General features: G+C 37.6%; 1 protein-coding gene and 1 long non-coding RNA gene across 2 annotated transcripts in view; one reads left to right on the top strand and one right to left on the bottom strand.

Annotated features, from left to right (window-relative positions):
* Positions 1 to 4,649: 4,649 nt before the first annotated feature.
* Positions 4,650 to 8,247, top strand: LOC119471033. Its single transcript, XR_005200022.1, has 2 exons — positions 4,650 to 5,653; positions 6,413 to 8,247. It is a non-coding gene; the product is annotated as an uncharacterized LOC119471033 (long non-coding RNA).
* PSMD6 (proteasome 26S subunit, non-ATPase 6) overlaps positions 7,356 to 17,901 on the bottom strand; it is a 12,384-nt gene continuing 1,838 nt past the window's right edge. Inside the window, exons 3-8 of the mRNA XM_017527357.2 lie at positions 15,798 to 15,943; positions 15,320 to 15,539; positions 15,102 to 15,210; positions 10,156 to 10,324; positions 7,701 to 7,778; positions 7,356 to 7,566 (exon numbers count right to left, since the gene is read on the bottom strand). Coding sequence (XP_017382846.1) covers positions 7,470 to 7,566; positions 7,701 to 7,778; positions 10,156 to 10,324; positions 15,102 to 15,210; positions 15,320 to 15,539; positions 15,798 to 15,943 — 819 coding nt within the window. The 3' untranslated portion in view covers positions 7,356 to 7,469. The remainder of the gene's footprint in view (positions 7,567 to 7,700; positions 7,779 to 10,155; positions 10,325 to 15,101; positions 15,211 to 15,319; positions 15,540 to 15,797; positions 15,944 to 17,901) is intronic.

Genomic DNA, 17,901 nt, shown 5'->3' with positions numbered 1-17,901 from the left:
TTTTTTTGAGCTTGGTTATAAAAGCAATCTCCTGTGTTAAAAACGTGTGAATAGTTTGATAATTTGTACACATAATCAAGAGCATCTCAGCTGGACTTTGTGTTGGCTGCTGTATAAAACATGAACAAATGTCAAGGGATAGAAAATTACTTTGGATATTTAAAAGAGAAGAAATATATAGTCTATTTGTTTTGTAACAAGTTTCTGTAAATAAAATAATTTATACTATTTATAAGAAAAGGTTGTGCTTTGCTTTATAAGAAATTAGCTTGTGGAACAAACATGTTACTAAACGGGCAATAAAATTAGGACTTCTCAATAAATAAGGTTGGCTGCATGAAATATTTTACATGTTTCTGCCTCGTTGTGATACTAAGCATTTTCAGTCAACTGCCTTCTCATCACTTTTGGCATTGAACACCCTTGTTTGTGAAGCCCCTTCACTTTAGGCTCCCTCTTAATATAGGCTAAATACTTCTAAGTCGATTCTGAGGCTTAGAGATGTTTCCATTTGGGGGCACAAAGCTTTGCCAAGGATAAATTAGTAACTGTGTAAACAGTGAACACTACTGTATTCTGGCCTTGCATGTTTGTGAAGGAAACGAGGGAGTTGATGGATTGAGAAACACATTCTATTTGTACTTGCTTATGTGTAAATTTGATGACATGTAGTTTTGGTTTAAGATAAGCTTTTTATCCAGACCTGGTCTAATCTGTTCGTTTTTTTTACGTACCTCCCTTAATGGCAATACAAGTACATTTTAGTATTATTTGGAACACAGCGTAATTGTTTAACTCTAGAAATCCGGTCAGTTTTACTGTTTGCAAATAAATCATTCTGATAAATTATTTTTGTGGCTTAAAATAAAAGGAGTAACTGCTTTGGGCATTAGAAAAACTGCCCGTACCTGATATGAAAGAGTCAGGTTGGCTTCAGTTCCTGCTGCCCTATGGACTTCCCATTCCCTCCTTACTTAGGTCAACCACCCACTCAGCACTCTCCACAAATCTAATCATGAAGTGCTCTCTGTAGGCAAATCTTTCACCATGGGTGTCCTCAATCCTCCCAAGAAAAGGTTCTGTTGCTCAATCTCTTACTCTTTTTAATTCCATTCCCTTGCAGGTATCCTGGCCCTGCATAACAAGATGATCCCAACTCAAGGAAAGGGGTTTACCAGTGTTGGATCTTGGTATATGTGGGATTTCACCAGGCAGAAAGGCAGGCAGAGTAAGATTTTAGGCAGAGCGAGCAAATGTGTCGAGCATGGATATGAAGATGTGAGGCATAGAGAATAATTCTGCGGGAAGTTTGCTGAATGGATAGGGTTAGAGAAGCTGGTGTCAGACTGTCAAGGACCTTGAATGTCTTGGGACTTTTCATCCAGGAACACATGAGATTAGATTTAGATTAACCCGAATGTAACTGTCAGAGCACAGAGATACTTCACGGTCCAGCACCATGCAGCTGCCAAAAGTCAAAGCCATTCAAATCTGTACTGAAGACTGGAAAATCAAAGGAGCACTAAAGTCTCTTTCCCCATCTCTTGCATTCTCACTCTATTTTCCCTCAAACATTTGTCTTTACCTGCTCCTGTCCCCAATCCTAACTCAAAGCACTCTCCTAAATCAAGTCTAAGTTCCTCTCCCTTCTCATTCCTTTCTTGGTGTCCTCTTTCTCATTAAGTTCTTGCTCCTTTTGTTAATGGAAGTTAATTAAAGTAGTCTTTCACCTTGTAATTCTTGGCACTTGTTATCCTCCTTTTCTACATCCAAAACCTATGAACCAGAATATCTCTTAGGAGGTAAGAGAGGGTGAGGCTATCAGCAGAAGAAAAATAAAAATTCTCTAGGGGGAAGGGGAGAGTCAAATACTTACAATTTAATACTTTGTCAAAAAAAAAAAAAAAAATCTGCCACCTATGGCCCCACAATAACAGTGGAAAACAGAATCGACAGGTGAGAACCTCGGGACAAAAGTTACAAAGCTGTTGTAATCCAGGTAAGAACTATTAAGTTTCCAAACACAGGCTAATCATGAGGATAACTGATACTGATTTCAGAAGTCTTTTAAAAGTAGAACCATCAGGCGTTGAGGCCTAATTCTGTTCAACATTAAAGGGAAGAGTGAATGTAAGACTTCAGATTTCTAGCTTGACCAAACCAATTGAGCTTTAAGTGAAATGTGCGATATGGTAACAGAAGGAAAAGTACCTAACAATAGATTTGAGCTGCTGTTGGGAAATTCTAGTTTAGTGCCCAGCTAGCTGGCTGTACAGGCTAGATGGACCTTGGGAGAGAGGTTTGAGCTGGAAAATAGGAATGGAGAATTGTCTTTTATTTTTAGATGATCAATGAGGTCATAAGAGTAGATGAGTTTATCTGGGAAAATTAGGTAGCTATTAGATTTGGCTTATGATGTTAACATAATACTTATCTAGTTAAGTACTTCATATGCCAGATACTATTCCAAGCATTTCATATCCATCCTCTCTTATACTAAGCCCTTACAGGACAGGTATTTTGATTCCAGTCATACTGATGAGGAACTCCTAAGAAGGTATTTTGCTTAAGGTCCCACAACAAACAGGTGGCGGATCCAGGGTAATTCAGGCCTGTCAGATCAGTGATTCTTACTTTTGCCCCTCCTCAGGCTCCAGGAATCACATGAAAGAAGTTAAGGATCCTGTCCGACAGAGGCATAGTCACACCTCATATTCTGCTTCCAGGATATCACAAACCTGAAGCCCATCCTCCATGGCCCAGAGAGAAAACCCAGGACAAAACCTTGGAGAAGACTATTTTCGTGAAGACGAATGGAGAAGAACACTAGAGTAAAAAGAGGTAAGGGAAGGCAGAGAAGGGTGAGACTGAGATGGCTGACAGTGTTAGAAGTTTAGAGTCGATGCATTATAATTACCAATGCCATCTATCCATTTAGGTAATGTTCTGTTCTGCTGTTTTCTCCAGTATAATTGGAACAGCATGTATTGGTTGGGTGGAAAAGTTGGAACTTAGGCAGGGAGACTGCCAAAGAATTAAGAGTATGAGTGAAGATGTGCCTGAGTGATTGATAATGGTCTGAATTGGGTATTCAGGGAAGAGAACTAGAAATCTACTGTGTAGAATCTACGCAGGTACTCTAAGACATTGGTTTGATTGGAATTACCTTCTTGTTGGCTCTTAGGAATCTCCTTCCATGTAAGTTTTTCTATGATTAGACAATTTATTTTTTCAGGGTCACAGAGCAGAGTCCACATTCAATTCCATATGGCCAATAAAAGTGAGGGGCCACAAGGCAGGATCCAGGGGCCAGAGTGATCAAAGTGATATCACACTTTTAGGAACAGGTCAGGGAATGGAGGAATTGGGATTCCAGTATTATTTTCAAATGCAGAACTGGCCAGAGTTGCTTGTGATTCCTGGGTGGAAACCATAGCAGTAGACAGAAGCTCCACGGAGGAAAAGAGCACTGGAATTCAGGCTGAGGAACTGTGAAGCAAGGGCGTTGTCTGTGTTGTCTATTTCAGAATAGTTAGGGTTGGGAGGAAGACTGAGCCAGCTGCTTGGTTCCGGGATGAACTGCATGAAAGAGGGGAGAGTGACTTGAAGTGTGATTGAGGACAGCATGCACAGTGAATTGATGGTGTTGCTGGGTTGTAAGCAGCTTCGAAGAGAAGGCGTTTTGAATGAAGTTGTAAACAGAATGGCCAGGAGAGCCAGCAGAGGACTATAAAAAGTGAACATCTTGGCCCCAAGTTTTTGAGGTGTATATGAATAAACTAGTCTCTAACCAAGAGGAGTTCAAGAAAAGAGTCCTCAAAAACCAAAGGTAGAGCTTCCCCACATTGATATTATACTAATTACATGTATAACACTACTTTGGAAAAGCACAGGTCTCTGGTCACCTCTAAAAGGTAAGGTTGGTAAGGGTGTCAGGTTGCCACCTGCTGGTGGTCTTAACTAAATGGTCTCTACAAGGGATCTCAGGATGGAAAGGGGATATATAATGGTTGGATTAAAGGCTCATCGATTAGCAAATTGTGTTTTGTTTCTTAAACTCGTGTCTGTACAGGGAAAATTATTGCACTATAAGGGATTATGCTTTGACCATGTTGGACCAGACTGCTACAAATTCCTGATAGCCTTTGTATTCCTTCAGAAACACAAGCATAATGCAAATCTGTGGCTCTAAAGCTTTGAAACCAAAACTAGTGATTATCAGAGCTTTTCATGTTTTCCAGATAGGGACTTTACCTCACTCCCCCATTACCATTGTGGAGGCACAGGTTTGTTACCAACTACGAGTTTATGTGGCATTGGGAAGGCCAGGGATTATCAGTTCCCTCCACCCTTTTCCCCCATAATCACCAGGGCAGATATTTTAACTGTCAGCTGTTCATCCTCTTAAAAACATTAGGTTAACAGCAGCACCAAGGACTAATTCAGAATATGAAATTACAGCTGGGCACGGTGGCTCATGCCCGTAATCCCAGCACTTTGGGAGGCCAACGTGGCTGGATCACAAAGTCAGGAGTTTGCGACCAGTCTGGCCCACATAGTGAAACCCCGTCTCTACTAAAAATACAAAAAATTAGCTGGGTGTGGTAGCATATGCCTGTAATCCCAGCTACTTGGGAGGCTGAGGCAGAATTGCTTGAACCCAGGAGGCAGAGGTTGCAGTGAGCCGAGACTGCGCCTCTGCACTCCAGCCCAGGCAACAGTGCAAGACACTGTCCAAAAAAAAAAAAAGAATATGAAATTATAGAAATGATTTGCTAATGATTAGTAGCCTTCTATCAATTAAAGACCAAATGTGTTCAGTCATAAAATCCTAAGTATATTGGAGTATTGCAGGCACAGTCATCAAGTTGTAGGTATTCTTTTAGCCATCTAGGGCGGGTAAATTTGGTTGCGTAACAAAAGTGGTTTTTACACTGTTTCTGTCCTAAGAGATACTGCTAGCTAAAAGTTGACATAAAGCTGTTATTTCAAATACAGGAAATAGATTACCATAATTTGACATAGCTTTAAAATATTTATCTCTTACTGGATAGATTCGCTATAAAATCAAATTTTGTTGAAGAGAAACTGGCATTGTTGCTTTAAAAATAATCACAAAAGATAGTTTATCCTGGTGTTATCATTTCACACTAGGATAGTTAATTTTGACTGAAATCAGGGTTGCTAACAATAAGGTTAAGTTTCCAAATTCAAAAGAAAACATTTACTGATATGAAAAAGAAACTATACATACTTGTTTTAGCTATCATTTGATAATCTTATTTTCATATTGTGAAGTACCCTTCTTGAATAAAAGCAGAAAATTAAGACTTTCAAAAAACAAGCTGTATAAATTAAAGCTACTGGAAATAGGATGAAGGTTAAGAATTCTTTGGATGGTTTCTTCTAGCTGAAGCTTGTCCATCCTATAGCCCGTGACGGCTTTGAATGTAGCCCAACATACATTTGTAAATTTTCTTAAAACATTCTGATTTTTTTTTTTTTTTTTTAGCTCAACTATCCTTAGTGTATTTTCTGTGTCGCCCAAGGCAATTCTTCCAATGTGGCCCGGGGAAGCCAAAAGATTGGACACCCCCATCCTAGTTAACAAAGGAGGCTGTTAACCATCAACCTCACATGGACACCATTGGAGGTATTGTAGGGCTAACAAACTCAAATGCCAGCATGGGCCAGGAGACAGACAGTGTACATGAACAGACTGGGTGGACTGGAGCACACTGGAACAAACAAGCTATGCTTGCCGCTTACCTTATTGGAACATGAGTCCAGAGTTAGCCTAATCTATCCTTTTTCCAGAGAAGCTAAATACGTGGTTTTTCAATTGTCAACTTGTACGTGGTGACTATAAATGTTTTTCTTGAAAAAGTATTCAGGGTGTGCCAGTTGCAGCCTGTGGGTGACCAAACTACAACAGTGTAGCATACAGAAGCCACCTTTGCTTTCCTGACTAGCTTTGGTTTTCTGTAGAAGACCAAAAAGCTCAGGTTTTTTTCAAGAAATATGTTTTCTAGGTAACCATTTTTAGAAATGCACAGGTGGATATTCTCAAATACTTTAGGCATACTGAGCATTTTAAAAGCCTCCCCTCCACTATACAGTGCCTTACTGGAAACCCATTTCAAAACAGAGCTCTGACCACATTGCTTTCCTTGGTATATAACCAGTAGCTCTTCTTCCAGTGATGAGAGCCACTGTCTTCATTTAAGATAATGCTTCTAATATTTTGCCTTTAGTTACCTTGTTTTGGTAGGGCTTTGATTTCCCAACGTGTTATTCATGTCTAACGAAGAATTTTTATCATGAAGAAATGGTGAATTGTATCAAATTATTTTCAAGCAAATGAGATCATTTTAACCTCAAAACTCTTCTTTCCTTCCTCTGCCTTGTACAGTACGATGCCATCTCCCATTCTCTTCTGAACTCGCCTCTACCAAAACTGCTCACCAGGGTCACCAGCTATCTTTCAAGTAAGCCAAAAAGCCGAGGATCTCCTTTGAAAAATTTTCTCCCCCACCATCCTCCTCACCCCATTCTAATCTTTTAGCAAATCCAACTGCCTCTACAACCCATGCTGCTGAATGCCATGGTGAGACTTAAAAGGTAAGCCAAGTCTGCACTTAAAATTGCCAGTGACTTTCCCTGTTTTTCTTCCCTCCATATGGGCATGGGCTTTCCCTCCTTTTCATGTAAATGTCGTCTTACCAAAGAAGTCTTCCACAACCCCTTATAGGAGAGAGCCTATACCCTGTCTCTCTACCTGGTTTTATATTTCTTAAAAGCACTTATCCCTATCTGATATACTAAGTGTTTAATTATGAGACAAACAGGAACAACTTTGTTTTCCTCACTGCTATTATTACTATAGTCCTACTTCTGGATTACCATTTTGCTAATATTTACACATAAGGTTTTAGAAAATTGAGACTGGCCTTGGTAGATTCTGTAATCCAGGTTATTAATCTAGGTTATGTCAGCTTCCTAAAAAAGGGTAACTTTCTGTCCTATATGGTTACTTGTTGATGAGGGAAAGCTTATTACACATTTTTTTTTAATCTTCTATCTTTTGTATACTAAGTGGGAGACACTGTTTAATTGTAGACCCCACTATATAGTATGTATTCTTCGTAAAATCAGGAAGCTTACAGGTTAACAGATTTAAAGGTAAGAGATAATGGGCTGTGTGAACATGTTTTTTACTGATGAGGCAGTGAGGATCTGAACCTGGCTGCAACCTGACAAACCAGATTTTCATTAATGAATAAGGCAAGTGACCTTATTTTAACATAAGTGGACCCCGTTGTAGAATGCATATGTGTTTAAGAAAAAATAAATGGAAAGAAACAACAATGCAGTATTTATTTTATACAGCTGACCTGGGCACATAGTGAAGTAGTAAGCTATAAAAATTCAAACAATTATCTCTAAAGGAAATCATTTGTTACATGGCTTTACATATTGATTACCCTGGAAAGTTTTTGAACTCTGTTTAGTAGCAGATCTCCTTTCTTGATTGTTTCTTGGTACTGCCAGTTCTTGCTATCAGGTCTATAAATAAATTCAAGAAAAAATGAATTATTTAACAGTCACATTACTCCATAACGATAGTTGACCACCTTCAAAAATTTAGGAATGCCCCTTCCTTTCATCAGTGTAACAAATGATACACAAAATGAAAGTACCTGTTGGTTTCTACTATCTCATTCACTTTATCTATTTTGCAGTGTAGTCTCCCAGCAGCAATAAATCTGGACAGTTCCCTAATTCAGAGAAAAAAAATAAAAGCATTAGCTTTACAGAGAATTCTTAGAAAAATAAATACTGCACTAAAATACTGTCTTAAATTTTTAACATTTACTTTCCCTTCAAGCTTGGTACTGCATATGCAGTAGTTGAGGTTGTCCCTTTAAGTCACCTACCAGAATAAACATGATCCTAGAAGTTCATATTCAGATGGAAAGCAGGTCAAACAATGACACCATTTATATATACTCAAAGGAAAACTAGGTTATAGGAAAAATTATGGAATAAAACTGACAAAACTAATAAACTCTTTCAAACAAAAGACCTAAAACAAAATTATAAGACCTAAAACAAAATTACAGAATACAGCCCATGGGTAAACATGTCAACAGCAGTAATATTTAAAACAATGACCCCTTCCCTCTCCAACATATCTTAGTCTAAATAAGTTGGGGGTTGGGAAGAAATGATTATTGCCTTGCCCATTTTAAAAAAGAGGATTTCATCTAAACTAACTTTTTAGGGGAAAAAAAAGAATAAGGAATCCATGAAAACTCAGGTATCACAGAAATTTAAAACAAGGCTTTTTTAGGGAACAACTAAAGCTCAATGGTACAGCCTTTGCCTCTCGAGCTGGTCTTAGACCATGAAGGAAAAAAAACCAAACAATTCAAATACTTCGTGAATTCAACTACTACCTGAAAGATACCAGCTGCCTTGTCACCTGTCATCAAGATGTCTTAGGGGCACACACCACAGTATTCCTTAACTAGTGAAGGCTTTATCACATCTCCACATCACAGTTAAGAAACTGAAGAGGAGACAATCTGACCAAGGCCACAGAGCTGGAAAAAGAAGCAAGGCCAAGCTCTTTTTCTCATGGACTGCTCACAAGCCACTCATTTTACCGACTCAGGAAAAACATCCAGAATGCCCAACCCGTACCCTCATGAACAACCCTCTTGGGCAGTGGTCATCAGACTTCAATTTCACAGACTAGAAGTTCAGACATGGAACAAAACCTCGGGATACCGGCCTTCTATTTTGGTAAACATCATTTAAAAAATGTGTTGGTGTCTAACACTTAATTTGAAGTGGTTAAAAACATAAAATGGGTAGACTGTGACAAGTATAACAAAATGTTAAAATGTACTGTACAATTCTTTAGAATTTTATGGATGTTTGAAATTTTAAAAATATTAAAAAGAGAATAGTCTTATTTAATGAAATGCATCTTCATTTAAGGTTTCCACTGTGGACCACTGAAAACAACATCAACATTTAAAAACACCTCCATGTGGAAACCACTGATCTCGATACCATCTGGACATCCTATTACTGTGAATGTCTCTTCTCCCCAAGTCTACTCTCACCACCCTCGTGCAAGCCACATTAACATCCCCTCCATGAGCTACTAAACAGCACAACTGGTCTCTCTGTCACCTTACTCTATATAAGACACAGCATAAGACAGATGATGTAACTTGGGCTCAAAAATCTTCCAATGGCTCCCCATCAAACCTGAATTAAAACCCAACCTCCATTCCATGACCTACAAGGCCCTACACAAATCATCACCTGCATAACTCTCCATATATTATGCTCACATTCTCCAACCGCTCCCCCCACTATGCTGCAGCCACACTGACATTTTCTGTTCCTACAACATCCAAGCTTGTTCCTGGCTCAAAGCCTCAGCCTTTTCTATTCCGTTTTCTGCATGCAGAAGGACTCCATATAGCTGACTCCTCTCAAGTCTCGGAACAAGCCTCACCTCCTCAAGTATGCCATATGTAAGGACAGCATTTTCTCATCTCCATAGGTTCATTTCTATGTGGAATTACCTTGTATATTTATTTGCTTACTTGCCATCTCTTCCCTACTACTACATTCAAAGTCTGTTAAGAGGGAGCTATAACACGATACCAAACATAGAGTAATGGCTCATTAAGTATTTGTTCAATCACTGATGGCTGTACTAAAAGTCCCACATTGAACAAACAATTTGACCAGAATTGCAGCAACAACCTAAAAATTGGAAGAAATTATCAGAGGGAATATGACCAACTGTAAAATATAAGCAAATCTAACAGTCATTACTGTAGCTGCAGTGTGGGCTACAAAGAAGTAACAGAAGACAACTTTTGATAACTTGTCTAATGACCTTTAACAAATCAACCTCACTACAACTCAGTTTTCCCATCTGTTAATGCAAGGGGCAGACATGAGAAAGGCAGGTGATAGACATGAATGACTGTTTTGATATTAAGGGAAAAAACCTTCCACTCCACCTTAAGATTGAGGGAACCAATGTAAACGAGTAAAAAACTGCACAAGGTCACATATTAAAAGCAATTTTAAAACTTCAATTAACATGACATTATTTACACTTACTGATCAATGAATTCCACACCAACACCAAATGCTTCTGCCATATAGCCAAGGGTTAATGACCTGTATGATTCCAGCAGCTGACTGTATGCATGAATTCTCATTTCTCTTACATAGTATCGATAATGAGGGGCAAAAAGCCAGTCCTTTTTCATTTCCTGTTCCACAACCGCTGCAATGAATAAAATGACAAATTATAAGAATCTCCTTTTCAGATAAAAAGATTAAAAACTTTAAGCAACACTAGTTGAGTCCAACAGATAGATCAACAAGTACCAAATTTCTCACTGCCCTTCCACATCATGACATCAACAATGGCGGCCAACAGCAGTGATAAAGGAAGAGCCAGGTATGCAAACGTTGCCCTTAAGTAGCAGGTAGCTATTTGACGTCACCATCAGAAAGAGCACAGCTTCTAAAGGAACTTGTTCACATATGACAAAGTTCACGTACATGTACAATATATATATTGAGAAAGAGTTTCACTCTTGTTGCCCAGGCTGGAGTGTGATGGCATGATATCGGCTCACTGCAACCTCTGCCTCCTGGGTTCAAGTGATTCTCCTGCCTCAGCCTCCCTAGTAGCCACCACACCCAGCTAATTTTGTATTTTCAGTACAGATGGGATTTCTCCATGTTGGTCAGGCTAGTCTCGAACTCCCGACCTCAGGTGATCTGCCCACCTCAGCCTCTCAAAGTGCTAGGATTACAGGCGTGAGCCACCGTGCCCGGCTATGTACTATTTTAACCACAGAGAACTCCTTATGCCTTAAGTAAAATAAAATTCACTTTTAAAATAATTCTAACAGCAACAGCAGGTACAGTAACAAATGACTTACACAGACCAGAAAAAAGATATAATCATATACTTTCAAAAAGGAACAAAACTCAGAAGCAAAGAAACAAAGACTGATGACTCCTATTTCCTATTTGTTCATGTAAATAGTCTACAAACCAAAAAACTATGAACAAGGTTTGAAGACAAATGCTAAACTAGAAAATGTATTTATGAGTTAATGACCTTGATCCAGAAAGAGGTCTTTAGAAGTCAATTAAACAGTAAAATGTATGTAGAATATTAATAAGTAATCCACACAAATATAAATTATTTCACTGAATAACTCCTGCTCTAGTTAGTTATATGGCAGTGAACCAAAAGACCCTTGCTGCCACAAAAACTAAATTTTCAAAGGGCAGAGATAGATGAACAAATATACAAGATAACTACTGTGAAGAAAATAAAAGTAACATGATAGAGTTACTAGGAAGCCTTCCACTGGATTGGGGTGGACCGGGAAGAAGACCAGTCTAAGGGGCTGGCTAAGCACAGAGCAATGTAAATGATACAAAAATCTGAAGGCCAGAAAAGCACGGTTAAACCCAGGAACAGAAAGGATGCCAGACTCAGAATGGGAGCAGGAAGACAGCTACAGGGATATAGAAGGTGAGCAAGAGAAGAGACTCTAGAGTATACTTATGTTTGCGGATTGAACAAGATGGAAATCCCTGGAGAAGGAGAATACTTGTTTTTAGTTTTGGGGGTGAGGGTGGGATTCAAGCATACTTTAGCGGTGTTCAAGTGGATATGCCTTTTAAACAGTCAAATGAGGACACTAAGGAAGCATTAAAGCATGAGTCTGGTGCTCCAGTTTGGGGTTAGAGACATGAATTTGTCGTCACTGCCATCCAGATGTATTTAATGGCACAAAATGAAGATAAGAGACAAGGGCAATAACTCAGTCTAAGGTAGTTACTGAGAGGTCTAACAATAGGTGAGGAGGTAGGTCCAGAGAAAAACAACAGCCTGTTACTGCAGAACCAAGAGAAAGCTGTGGTGAGAAGCAAACGATGGTCAACAACAAGGCACATAAGGATGAGCAAGGGAACATATGATTTAGCAATATGGAGATCAATGGCTACTAAACATGAGATGGTGCATATTCTCATTTACAAGAGAAATGCATAAAACGTCAAATTTATTTCTGTCCTCTCAGACTAGCAAAGAGTACGGAGAGGGTGGGACAGGTTATCTCAAATGCTATAGATTGAGAGAAGATAAATTGTCGAAAGGTACACTGGCATTTCTGGAGGGCAACAGTGGTCACGACACAAAATATTTAACCTTTGGAAAGTTCAATTTCTTAGACTTTTTTCCCAAGGAAATAACAAGTGGGACAGATGCACTGTTGAAGTATTCAAAGCAGGGTTGCTTATAATAGGGCAAAATTGGAAACAACCTAGTTTTCTATCAGTAGAGGATCAATTATGGCATAGCCAATACACTGAAATACTAGGAAATACTTATGAAAGGATAACTTGAAGCTCCATAGGAATGCTACCTGTTCAATCTGCTGCTATTCTCAATGTTAGCACACGATAGCCACTCATAAACACTGACAAAATATTTTACCAACTATATATATAGTGACATGAAAAGATAAACACGTTACTTGTGAAGAGAAAAAAAGGTACTTAAAAAACAGCATATAAAATACATCCACAATACATAAAGGTGTTACATGCTTGTATCTGTCAATAACAGTGCTCTTGAAAGACACACTTGAAAACCTGATTAACAGCAGTTGCCTCTAGAGAAAGGATACTGGTGATTACAGATTAGAGAAAGCCTTTTTCTTCTTTATATGATACTGTTTAGAACTGTTCCACGTGTACATATAACCTTGGTTTTTAAATGTTTTTTCTTATTTAAAGTACATATAATAAATGAATAAAAGGTCTAGAAGGATACATAACAAAATTATTAAAATCATTATCTCTGAAAAAATTTTATATGTGAATGAATGTGTGTATGGAGTTGGCCTTTCTCAACTTGTTTTTAATTTCTAAATACAGTCAAGTATTACCTAGAAAAGGATACTGCTTTTCCAAGGAAATTATTTTAGAGCACATAATTATCAGGCACTGTCCTGTTGTCAGGGTCATTATGAAGATTAAAAAAAAAAAAAAGCATAAGGTCTGCTCCCAGAAATTCTAGTTAGCGAAGGAGGCAAACTAAGAAATTATCACAAAACAGTGTGCTAAGTTTTAGCAAAAGGGGCACATGGCCAGTAAGTACATGAAAAGATGCTCAACGAAACTAGTCATTAGAGAAACACAAATCAAAACTACAATGAGATATCATTTCACACTCACAAAATACCTATAATAAAAAAGACACAAAAGAATAAGTACTAGATGTGGGAACACTGGAACCCTCACACACTGCTGATGGGAATGTCAAATGGTACATGTAGTCGTTTTGGAAAACTGGCAGTTCCTCGAAAAGTTAATCAGAGAGTTACCATAAGATGCAGCCATTCCACTCCACATGTCCACACAAAAAGCTGTACACATATCTTCATTACAGCATTAGCAATAATAGCCAGAAAGTACAATCAACCCAAAAATCTATGAACTAATGAATGGGTATAGTATATACATATAAGACTATCCTTTTACTATAAAACAAAATGAGGTACTGATACATGCTACAACATGGATGAATGTGAGATCATTATAAAGTGAAAGAAGCCAGGCACAAAAAGCCACGTATTTTATGACTGCACTTATATGAAATGTCCAGAACAGGCAAATTTGTACAGGCATAAGTAGATTAGTGGTTGGCAGGGGCTGGGGGAAAGGAGGAATAGGGAGTGACTGCTAATGGGTATGGGTTTCCTTTTGGGGTAATCAAGGTGTTCTGGAATTACTAGTATTTGCAAAACCTTGTCAATATATTAAAAACCACTGAATGGTACACTTGAGGCAATTTTGTGGTATGTGATTTATACCTCAATTTTTTTTTTTAAAAGGCAGGGGCATACAATGAGAACCCCAGGAATGCAGAGGAGAGATTTGTTTTGACTGAGGGAAGCAGGGAAGGGCTCTGTATTTGAGTTGAGTGATGACCAGAAGACCCCAAGCATAAAAAGGGAAAAGAGCAATTCTACAATATAGTAACATGTGCAAAAGCAACATAGCTTTGCATGTATGTATGAGATGATAAGGCCTAGTAAGTAACTGATGGTGCTGGAGAAACCTGTTCCTACATTACCTGAGGTAAGTACTATGAATTCTCATAAAGCAGCCTGATTTGTATGCTTGGAGAAAGTATCCATAAACACTGGGCCAAAACCCACTGCAAAAACATTAACAATAATCATTTGGAGTCCTTCATTCCCACTTTCACCAATGCTATCTTATTTAACCAAACACCTTCTGAAATTTGCAGCATAAACAAGAGAATATATCAATACTAAATTTTAAGTTTTGGGAAAGACCCCTGGGTCAACTTGATGCAAGCTAATTCTTCTATCATCTTAATAGTTTGTGGTCATTAGGAAAACAAGCAAATGTGTGTAGGCAGGATGACTATAAACTAGATTTGAAGCAATACAATTATGTTCAACAGATTATTTTCTTAACCCATAGCCCTTGAAAATGATTTGCAAATCAGCACAAAGATGTAGCTATTGAGCTACTGCACACAGAATAACCATTGCTGAATTCAAGGTTCAATTAATCTCTACCCCAAATCACATTCAGAATTCCCTCACTTCTTTCCCCATGAAGCTCAATAGTTATAAACATTTGCTCACTTCTGCCTTATACTCCATTAAGACTATAAACCAGGAATCTGGCAAACATCCTCAGCAAAGGGCCAGGGAGTAAATACTTTTAAGGTTTGCAAGCTACATAGCTCTCTGTCACATCCTCTTTTTTTAAACATCACTTTAAAAATGTAAAAATCATTCTTACCTCCTGGGCCATACAGTGGGCCACAATTTGATGACCCTTCTTCTAAACAAAACTGAGCACATTAGGAATACTGATCAGAGAGACCTGCAGCTATCTACACAATACATTTCTCAGATAGGTGAAAAATCGCTTTAGGCACGTGGGATCAGGAGTAAGATGAAGACAGTCAAAAATAGCAACTCTATCCTTACCTAATGATTGGAAGAAAACAGAGTAACGGCATTCATAGAGTGAAAACAGATACTGTCGAACTGCTGGAAGACTGTGCAACACTTCAAGAATCTCTGCTCCTTTAATGACCTAGGTATTTAAAAAACATATATGCAAAAAAAAATGTATACTTTAATGATTTTGTGTATTTAAACAGAAAAACGAATTTTAAATATGAGTATTAAAGTTTGGTCATTACCTTTTCCCTGAGATCTGGTCTTTCTAAGGCAATCATACTGACATAGACCGTATAAGTTACAAATGTTTTATAATCCATGAGTTCATAGGATGTAAATGTTGAAACAGTATCAAGGAAGAGTTCGGCTGCCTGTTTGAAATCACGAATAGCCACACAATAAAGACCCTGATATACTTTTAGGCGGTTTCTCCTGTCCCAGTCTCCTCCTTCTTCTATTAAGCTATGAAAAACAGTAAGAGATCATAGTCTGGCAACAGACAAGGAAAGGTTTTAAAAAATTTTCTGTTATTTGAAATGAGAAAACAACTTTTAACAACTTGAACCAAAAGGTAATATTTAAAGAAAATATTTTACTAAATAAGTACATCAATTATTTGACCAAACTTACTACCTGTAAACAAAACAGGCAGTTACTTATATCAGCTTCTCATTTGTGGCATCATAATTTAGAGAATATAATCCCACTGTTACAAAGTACCTTTTGGCCTTTTCTGTGTTTCGTGTGATGAGATCATTATCCATATAAAATAAGCCAATCCTAAGGAGATAGAATACAATATCCAACCGGTGACCCAGGGCCACAGTTTTGTCATATGTCTTGCGAAAAGCTGTCAGAGCTCCCTCCTGTCAAGAAAGCCAAGGCAATAGGTGAGAAAAGGTTCCAAGCTTCCAAAAAAAAAGCTATCAGCTGTCTGGGATTTTCTTGAAAGGTTGGGGGAACAGGTAAGAGTAGAGGTATAACAAGATGGCCATTAACTGATTTTTGTTGAAGCTGGGTGATAAGTACAAAACGGTTTATTATTCTATTTTCTCTACCCATATAAAATATAAAAAATACATAAGAAATGCCCAAGCATTATATTCTGGAAAACAATATAAGAAAAATACATTCAGAATTGTTAACTATTTTTCTTTGTTCTGTATATTCAATGTTTTTTCTCTTTAATAATTACAATACACTATTTCAAAATAACTTAATCATATCATCTGAAGGGTTTTGGAAATTATATCTTAGTATAATTTGAAACTGAATTTGTAAATACGTAATTCTCTCTCAAAGCACTGTGGAATGTTTCCTTTGCTTTAAAGACAAATATATGAATAAAATAATTTGTTTGCACTTGTTAGTTTTCAGTATGTGTGCCTGGTTTATGTAATTGTTAGTTATATTTCATAAATTTATCAGGGACTGGCAGGAGAGCAATGGGTACACATAGTCCTCAGAGCTTGGTTTCTAAATGCTATCCCCCACTAAAAGGAACCAGGGATCCTAGAAGAAAAGGGTAATTTTAGATTTATTAGAGTGAAAATAACAGGTGAACCTGTGACATTTTGTTTTATCAGAAAATAAGACTAATGAGATCTGTCAAAAGGACAAAGACAATGTCTCGAAGGAGCTTCCACTAACAAATTTGCAACAAACTTAGCACCATAAGGAATAAAGGCTCATCAGTGGTAACAGTGAAGAATAAAAACCCACTAAGTCCATTAAGTATTCAGTAATACTAAATAAAATATAAAAAAAGAGAGTAGGGAAAAAGTTGTACTTTTTGGAAGAATGACATTTAATAAATAGAGGAAATATAATATTGAACATCATTTTATAACTTCCTGATACTGATTCAAGCATGTCCTTGTTGAAATTCTTCAAACCCTGAATCAAAAGTTTTAAGTTTCTCATTCATATGTAATATATGTCTTTAAAACCAAACCACAAACACAGCTTAAAAGTAAATTGAAACTTCTAGCTAATTTTAAACTTTTCTGTATTTTCCAAATGTTTACAATGACTGAGTTATAAGTTTACAACCAGAAAAGGGGGGGAAAAAAAAAACAACTCGTTTTAGATACACATTACAAAACAACATTCAGGCACTATGTGCCAGGTACCAGTCTAAGGTTTTTCCTATCTTTAATCTGCATTAAGTAGAAACTATCAGTACCCCTATTTTACGCATGAGGAAACTGAGGATTTCATAAATCATAATTACCAAAGTTGAAAACAGAACCCAGGAAATCTGATTCAAGAGCTCACACTATTTTTATTTTTGTTTTACTGGCACCATGTCATTCTACACCTAAGTACTTCCAGGTAAATAATTTAAAATTAAGATCATTCAAAGCCCATCCTCTTAACCACTATTAGAGTTACTCAATTAAATTTCAAAGATCCAGTAATGGTGGGTAACCCTCTGGTGCCCTGATGGTGGAGTAAAATTAAGCTGGCTGTTACACAGAACTGGCCACACACATTAAAAAAACAAAAAATACTTGTTCACTGTCCCAGCAATTTTGTTTCATAGACTATACCCTGGAGAAACACTAGCATATATACACAGAGACACACACGAACATGTTTTTAAAGCAGCGATTTGCTAAAGCACAAACAGATGAAAACAACACATATGTCTACCAACAGCTGAACAAACTATGACAGAACTAGCTCTACAGTGGAACATCAGGCAGCAGTTAACCAGGATGAGCCAGATTTATGTATAATAGCAGGGAAAAGACCTCCTAAATGTTGAATGAAAAGGGTAAACGGGACTACATGAGTACACTAGGATCCCATGGAAAAAAAA

Source organism: Cebus imitator, unplaced genomic scaffold, assembly GCF_001604975.1.
Source record: "Cebus imitator isolate Cc_AM_T3 unplaced genomic scaffold, Cebus_imitator-1.0 Scaffold48, whole genome shotgun sequence".
In the NCBI taxonomy this organism is placed as follows: domain Eukaryota; kingdom Metazoa; phylum Chordata; class Mammalia; order Primates; family Cebidae; genus Cebus; species Cebus imitator.
This window is presented reverse-complemented; position numbering and strand designations above follow the sequence as displayed.